This window comes from Gadus macrocephalus, chromosome 2 (genome assembly GCF_031168955.1).
Source record: "Gadus macrocephalus chromosome 2, ASM3116895v1".
Lineage (NCBI taxonomy): Eukaryota > Metazoa > Chordata > Actinopteri > Gadiformes > Gadidae > Gadus > Gadus macrocephalus.
Genome location: NC_082383.1, coordinates 9342806 through 9351140, shown reverse-complemented (window position 1 = coordinate 9351140; position 8335 = coordinate 9342806). Strand labels below are relative to the sequence as shown.

At 41.3% G+C, this 8335-nt stretch overlaps 2 protein-coding genes across 2 annotated transcripts in view; both read left to right on the top strand.

The window, feature by feature from the left end:
* The window catches only part of rpusd1 (RNA pseudouridine synthase domain containing 1), a 3717-nt gene extending 1316 nt beyond the window's left edge, over positions 1-2401 (top strand). The window contains exons 3-6 of the mRNA XM_060039391.1: positions 110-233; positions 529-631; positions 908-1009; positions 1423-2401. Of these exons, the coding sequence (XP_059895374.1) occupies positions 110-233; positions 529-631; positions 908-1009; positions 1423-1829 (736 nt within the window). The 3' untranslated portion in view covers positions 1830-2401. The remainder of the gene's footprint in view (positions 1-109; positions 234-528; positions 632-907; positions 1010-1422) is intronic.
* A 296-nt stretch (positions 2402-2697) lies between these two features.
* On the top strand, positions 2698-8291 carry slc25a17 (solute carrier family 25 member 17). Its single transcript, XM_060039378.1, has 9 exons — positions 2698-2915; positions 3077-3137; positions 3241-3307; positions 3443-3594; positions 4141-4257; positions 4765-4913; positions 5780-5875; positions 6100-6185; positions 7646-8291. Exons 1-9 carry the CDS (start codon positions 2841-2843, stop codon positions 7797-7799), a joined length of 957 nt encoding a protein of 318 aa, XP_059895361.1. The 5' UTR covers positions 2698-2840; the 3' UTR covers positions 7800-8291.
* Positions 8292-8335: the final 44 nt, after the last annotated feature.

Here is an 8335-nt window from a genome sequence, read left to right as displayed (position 1 = left end):
TGTAACGTCACATCTTGATATCAGCCTCTATCACATTGTCAGATAGAGGCCTGATCCCTTTGGATCCTAACCTCCCTCGTGTGTCTGTGTGTGGGGGGAGGGGTCTCAGGTTCTGCCACCAGTTGGACTTCTCCACCAGTGGGGCACTGTGTGTGGCGCTGAGCAAGGCAGCAGCTGGACGGGCCTACCGCTGCTTCAAAGACCGCACCGCCACCAAGGCCTACATTGCGCTGGTGGGGGGGACACACACACACACACACACACACACACACACACACACACACCCACACCCACACACACACACACACACACACACACACACACACAAATAAAATAATACACACCCTGTACAAGCACACATGTACAAAAATGCACGTAACAATGTAAATACTGTGCACACAGAAAGTACATAGATACACAGAGAAACACACTAAACAGCTACAAATTGATCGTTATCTTCATTTCCAGTAATCTATCCATCTATCTTAGGGATAATTGAGGAACTGTTTGTGTATGTGTGTCTTCCAGCTGCGTGGCTGGGTGGAGGAGGAGAACAGGACCATTGAATTCTCCATCGGCAAGACATCCACAGAGGGCAAGGCGCACATGATGTGCATCGAAGGAAGTGATGGTAAGCTGTTAACACCCTCACTTCCTGATCTGTGTTTGTTTTTAACACAAACACATGTGAATACATGTGTTTGAATGATTGGGAGAATAATGGACTCCCAGTCTGAAATGGTGCTCATATCAATACCCTATGCCCATCCTACTTGTAGACATCCGTGATCAAGCTCCCTTTGCCCCTAATAGCTAATTTATGACTAGAATCTGTATTCACCTAGTTAGTAACCCTTGATATAAGCCCCTGCTAAATCACTCACTAGTTCGAGCCTGTGCGTCCTAGGTTGTGAGAACCCCAAGGCGTGCCAGACGGAGCTCAATGTGTTGGAGTACGGGACCTACGACGGAGAACCCGCCACCAAAGTGCTTCTCGAGCCTCTCACCGGTACATACTGACACACATCTAAATCTGTTAACATATTACAAGCTTATATACTGAATAAAACAAATCAATGGCTTTTGGCGATTTGTGGGCATGGCAATAAAGACACAGAAAAAAAATTACCAAAAGAAATTACAATATTGTAAATATTGTTTATAACATTTACCGATGCACAGACGTACCCTAGCCATGAGAGTTTGGGCTGATGTGAGACGCTAGTGGGGATCAATAGTAGGGTTAAGGTTAACGTTTCTGAGAGTAGGAAAGGCTGGTGCTACTACTACTTCTACTAAGGAAAACATGAGATGTTGCTCAGAGAGATTATACTCTGAGGGATTCAACTCAAACACTTGACATGGCAGTTGGCGTGGTTCTATTAAGATATTTCTACCTCTACTCCCTCCTTGTCCGTTCAGGCCGGACCCATCAGCTGAGGGTCCACTGCAGCGCGGTAGGCCATCCCATCGTGGGGGACTTCACCTACAGCTTGGGGGTGGACGATGCCCCCTACCGTATGATGTTGCACGCACACCTCCTCCGCCTTCCGCTGGAGCCCCACCTCCTGCAAGTGACCGCAGGAGACCCCTTCCTGCCCTACGTCGACCCTAAGTGGCTCCCACAACGCACCCTCCGGACAGCAGAGGTCGCTGTGGAATCCCTGCTGGACAGCGTCGCTGCGAAGGAGAAGCAGCTTGAGAAGGAGAAGAAATGGAAGGAGGCAGAGGAGGAGAGGAGAAAGGGGAAGAAGAAGAAGAAGAAGGCAGAGAGTGAGGAACAAAAGAGGCTGTGTCAGGACTGGCTGAGTGAATGGGGCGGTGAATGAGTGTTACTGAGAAGTGAATTATATTACCTGTTTTTTGTATTATTGATCTTATTGATGGAAACTTTGCATTGGGTATCGTACTAAGCATCTGTATGTATGCGATGATATGCTTTAACTTTGATGTTCAATATCTGAATACATGTTATTTATATATTTTCATTTGAGTCATTTTGGCATGAAAATTAGTATTTGAAATATCTCTATTTTGGCTAAAGTTATTTATATAACAGAATGTAAGAAATGGAAGTTATAAATGTTTTTGCTTAGAAGGGAATCGGTTGATGTTTAATGCAGGACAATTGCTATATTTGTGAGATCTTCCATTATATAAGCTCCATCTAACCAACTCTAATGTATTTGGCTGGTTTGAAATGCTTAGCATGAAGTAATGTCTTCAATCTCTTCTAATAAAATTATAATAGGAATTGTGCTTTTGACACAAACATTCGATGTGCTATTGCTAGCCAAAAAGATCACAACTATTTACCTACCAGTATGTGTATTCACATACTGGTAATCAATTGTATCTGAATAAATGTCCTTGGATTTGATTAAACTATCTCTTAACCTGGTCTAAAAAATAAAGAAAAATAAATGACAAATTAATATTTACAATATATTATTGCTATAGTATTGGTCGAGGTATTGTCGATCGTAAATGGTCTTGCGTGAGTTACCTGGCGCAATACACAAACAGGACGAATGTACAAACAATTTCAAGCCAATTTGATGTTACAGCTAGAAACATAACATCTACAGTCTTGAAATATAGATAAGAACAACAAACCATATGGTTAATTGCGTTGCGACTTGCGTCAAAAATATTGACTTATTGTAGACCAATCACATTGCGCGGCTCGATTAAACCACTTCTGATTGGCTGTTACGTTTAACAGGAAGGACTTTACAAAACACCACTGTCAAACTAACTTGTTTGGTGACATGTGTTTTTAGAAACGGCGGATCAATTGTAATTTCCGCAAATTGACACTCAACCAAAGATACCGTAGAATGACTACCGGAGATTTCAGATTCACTGAGATTTTCTCGTATGAAAGTTTAGTCCATGCTGTATCAGGAGCAGTCGTAAGTTAGAATACAGTACAAGAGACGACATTATTGTTTATTGTCGTTAAAGTAATGACTTTAAGCAGGCGTATATGCCAAGATGTTTTCAATGTGTTAATTCTTCAAGCCAGGGTGTAGACGTTATTGTGTTCTTTCATGTATTTGACATCATATTTCAGGGGAGTGTGACTGCAATGACCGTATTCTTCCCGCTTGACACGGCGAGATTAAGGCTCCAAGGTAAACTAATGGTGACTCACTAATTATTAACAGGATTTTCATAGGTTAATAGCAGGAGTAGATTTCATTGTCGTATAATATTCCAACTTTTAACCTCCGTTAGTGGACGAAAACAGGAAGGCGAGGTCAACTCCTGCCATTCTTTCAGAGATTGTAAAAGAGGAGGGCCTGTAAGTAAACATGAGGACGTGTGTTTATTTTCGCAACACTACCCTCAATCACTACTTATTATGCCTTTCAATAGAAAACGTCCCCATCACTGATCACATCCCTAAAGGGTGCCTGCTCTCTGCCTGCTTTCCTAGATTGGCACCATACAGAGGCTGGTTCCCTGTTATCTGCAGCCTCTGCTGCTCCAACTTTGTCTACTTCTACTGCTTTCACGGACTGAAGGCCAGCTGGCTTAGGGGACAGAAGTCGGCCCCGGGAACTGATCTGATCTTTGGCATCGCTGCAGGTAAAGCTACGTTATGTATTTGCTATACATTTCAAACAGATAAGTGCGATTGTAAAGGGAATTCCATTTCGAAATGGGGTTAGATTTAAACATATTGAACTAATGGTGGATAAGCATAAAAATTAGATGGGCCATGGGATGCGAGAGAGGTTGTCATGTCCTCGCTGGCACAGTTTGTGTTGGGGCTGGATAGTATTGGTTAGGGTGTTTGTCTCCCTGCCAGAAAGTTCTGGGTTCAACCCCAAATATCCCCATCTACCTGTAGGCATCCTTGAACAGGCTTCATAACCCCCTACTTATTTCCAAAAACTCATTGTAAATTCCTTTGGATAAAAATGTCTGCTAACTGACTAAATAGTTAAAAGTAGTGATACTGTAATATTTAAGAAGTAATTCATAGAAGACAGTAGTTCTATCAGCATTGCCATAGGGGCAGTTATCATAGCAATTGTTTATCAGTATAATTTGCATGAGCCAGTCTTGTGGTTTGTGTTGAGCTGAGCTGCCACTGTAGTGTAGTGAATGTGTTTCTCTCTCTCTCTCCAGGGATCATCAACGTGCTGGTCACCACTCCCTTGTGGGTGGTCAACACCAGGTTGAAGCTTCAGGGCGCCAATTTCCGCAACGAAGACATCCGGCCCACCAGCTATTCTGGCATTCTGGGTAAATGTTTAAGTTCACCAACATTCCTTCATGAAAGAGAGATACAATGGGACATACTAAAATAGTATGTCCAATTGTATCTCTCTTTCATGATTGGTGACCTGAATACGTGGAGACACTATTACAATACCTAATTCTAAGCTAATAGTAATTTCCATATGCAAACAAACCCTTCCACACACAAACCAACTGTTTCTCTGGGGCTCCTCTATAAAGTATGAAAACAATCAGAAAATTGGCATTCTCCGGCGTCACTTTCGAATCGTAAAATGCCTCATACGTTATTTATATTGGCAATTCAATTCTTATATATGAGAAACATTGTGCTAATGATCCAAGTCTCTGTACTTATGTTTTAAGTGGGGTTTTTTATTTGCCAAATAATTACTTATCCTAGGCCAACCATCAGTCACATCAGTCTGTATTAAAATACATAACCGTGATAAATAATTGATGGATCGGATTTCCTATCGAAATATCAAATTCAACCCCCTTCCGCCTCTCCAGATGCCTTTGTGCAGATCTCCAGTAAGGAGGGTGTGGGCGCGCTATGGAACGGCACCTTCCCTTCCCTGCTGCTGGTGCTCAACCCTGCCATCCAGTTCATGATCTATGAGGGCCTCAAGAGGCAGCTGAGCCGGGGCGTCCACACAGAGGTAATGGGAGAGTGGGGGGGTGTTGAATGGAGGTGCTGGCAGTGAAGGGGAGGGGGTCATGTGGGTGAGAGGATCAGACATGTTTCATCCCCAATTTGACAACGATTTGGTTTCGGGTCAGAGTCACAGTGGTTCTAAGCCAAGAACTAGTGAGGCAGGATGGTTTAGTAGTTGTGTTTTTTTGACTCCCAGCCGTTGGTAGACTCGGCCCAATTCAGGGGGGAGAGACGATACTTTGTTGCAATTTTCATTGGGTTAATTTGATTCAGGTTCACATTGGATTTTTTAGGCCGAATGAAACATTGTTAACGAAACCCTTACAACTAGATGTGTCTCGTCTATTGGACAGGAAAATCCAAGGTTAACTGAATAAAGTGCTTTCAGACTACATATGTATATTGTTGACTAAGCTTCTTGACTCTTATGCATCATTGATCTAATGTGCGACAGAACCCCCTTTTATATGTTTTATGTCAGTAAATAATTTAATCGAAATTGTCTCTAGAAAATCAACGCTGATGACTTTAAAGTTAAAGTTGAGGAATGAAAAATAATTAACAGTGGAAAGAAAACAATTTGATTGGGTTTGAATGTTTAAAATGGTTACCCTGTCTTTCATTTTTATTATGTCTCTACTAAACATTAAATGGAAAGGGGAAGGAGTGAAATAACATTTCCTTCTTTCTGGATGAGTGAACTGCTGCTATGTTGGATGCCTTTGTAATCTTGCTCGTATGCGGGTCATGTGACCTTAATACTCAAATCGCAGAGTCATGTGGTCAGCTAAACGCTCAACCAAATCTGTCAGGAAGTTACTTGTTCTCATCAGTTTTTTTTCCCTCCCTTTTTTTTTTTTTATTCACAAGCTTACGTCTGTTGAGGTCTTCCTGATCGGTGCCATCGCGAAAGCAGTCGCCACCACTGCCACATACCCACTACAGACCATCCAGTCCATCCTCAGGGTGTGTGTGTGTGTGTGTGTGTGTGTGTGTGTGTGTGTGTGTGTGTGTGTGTGTGTGTGTGTGTGTGTGTGTGTGTGTGTGTGTGTGTGTGTGTGTGTGTGTGTGTGTGTGTGTGTGTGTGTGTGTGTGTGTGTGTGCGCACCTGTATGTTGAATACAATATGTCAGAATCCATATCGGGGACTTAACATTGTTTTGTTGTATCCATTGTGTGTTTTGTTGTAGTTCGGTCAACTGCAAGAGTCAACCGACAAGTCACAAATACTGAGCAGTTTGATGGTCATCAAACGTCTACTGGTCAACAGAGTGAGGTGAAGTATCTTATGCTCTCTCCACCTCACATTGGGTGGTGTGTGAACATCAACAAATACAGTTTTGGTCTAGTCTTCGTCTGGTGTCAGGATGATTTATTTTCTTCTTTCTTCTTACATATTCGTTATGTAAGGGATAATGTATAGAACGCCGGTCATTATCGAGAAAGTAAGCCCCGACAGGGCGAACAGGACACCGACGCGCAGCGGAGGTGTCTTGCTTCGCCATGAAGGGGCTTATTTTTCGATAATGACCGGCGTTCTATACATTATCCCGCTTATTACACGGCTACTTCCCAAAACGAAACAATTTATTTACAATGTATTTGTTACCAGCATTCATAGTGTTGATCAGCAGAGAAATAGTCCGCCCAAGATGTTGACGTCGTCGCTTTGCAACCGACAGCGCTTTGGTTGATACATATCCCGCTTATTACATTGACAAGTTACCATTGACTACTTGCGGAGTGATACCAAAGGCAAAAAGTCCTTTTGTTTACCTTGACAGCGGTCATTATTCATCCGTTGCCAATGAATTATCAAAAAATAATTGACCGCCGGAAGTTGTGAAGTGCCCATGCAAGTGAACGGAACGTTGAAAAGACCCGTGTAATAAAAATATATATTTCACTCCCTTGTTATAGTTTTGTAAGGAATTGTTACTCTTTAACCAAATATTCTTATTCTAGGGTTTGTTATTGATAAAAAAATGTTGCTTAAGTTTGTTTACGTGACGTTATGTCATTAAATTTGAATGGCATTGCCACTTATAACATACCGTTAACTCAGAAACTTAGATTTGATGAGTCGCCTACCCAAACAGCTGTAGATAATCTTATGTGGGGAATTCAATCATGGGGCAGTCCAGCACTGGTAGCCTGGGTCAAAACAATAATACAAAGAATTACTTTATGAGCATGTTCTCTGAACGTTGTTGTAAATACGTTACTTAACACATTAGTGTTTCCGACAGAATTAGCTTTTACTGAAAAGAAAAAGTTTTTGTTGGAAAGATATAAGATAAGATAAAGATATTCGATATTCACTCTGAATTATAGAGATGTAACCCGGTCAACTAAAGACTTGATCACTTAAATTAGTCCATGTGTCTAGCAGTCTACCTGCCCAGGATACGCTCTGGCAATGGCACTCCTTTATAGCGCCATTGTTTGTTAATCTTTTACACAAAAGGTGAATTACAAAGTACCCCTCATTAACTGATAGCCCAACCAAAATGCAATTTAACTGTTTCCCTGAACCTTTCTGAATCTCCCAATGGGTTAACATCGCTGTTTGAACCTGTTACCCATAAACTCTACAACATTAAAAAGCAGGTGAACTATGAAGTATTATTCATTTGTTTGCAACCTCCCCACTAAATGCTAGTAAATGCTACTACACTTGAATATTAATAACTAAAGTAAGACAACTCATGATTTTCATGCACTCTTTCTTCGCAGGAAGTATGGCGCTCTTGGTCTGTTCAAAGGGTTGGAGGCCAAACTGTTGCAGACGGTGCTGACTGCCGCCCTCATGTTCCTCCTTTATGAGAAGATAGCCAGCAACACCTTCAAAGTTATGGGACTACACAAGGCCACCCACGGCAGGCGATAGCCATCTTGGATCATCTTGAAACACTCTCCTCTACTGTCCATGACATAATTTGTGTTTTTTTGGGGTTTCGTTGTTGCATATCCCCTGCGAGACTTGTATCGTAAATACATATATTATCCATATTATGTCAGTGTAAGATACTGAAAGAGATGGATGTTTATAATTTTAATGCTAAATCTTTGTGAAATCTGTGTCTAAAGGCCTCAATATGTGGGCCATGGATGTTTGCTATGCCACACTGAATGATAACCAGAGCAAGACTCTTTTACTATGAAATAGGGGCATCTATACTAGCAAATGTTGGTGTACCTTAATTTGTGATGTTTAAAATATTTTTCGGCAATATGCTCATTTTAAAACATGAAAAAAAAGGCCCATTTGTCATACCAGCTATAATTATTTTATATTCATAAGGTTCTAGTAAGAGACTTGTAATTTCTGAGTGAGGATGGGTTTTCTATTATTAAATATTGTACGGTTTGATTATTTTAATGCTGTTGTTCATTCTACATAGCTAAGGCATTAACTTAAAGGTT

Excerpts from the sequence above, each read along its gene's own strand:
- slc25a17 (XM_060039378.1), top strand. The coding sequence starts at position 2,841 with ATGACTACCGGAGATTTCAGATTCACTGAGATTTTCTCGTATGAAAGT. Across the intron at positions 3,308-3,442 it reads ATTGTAAAAGAGGAGGGCCT|ATTGGCACCATACAGAGGCT; the intron begins GTAAGTAAACAT and ends CTGCTTTCCTAG. Across the intron at positions 6,186-7,645 it reads CTACTGGTCAACAGAGTGAG|GAAGTATGGCGCTCTTGGTC; the intron begins GTGAAGTATCTT and ends CTTTCTTCGCAG.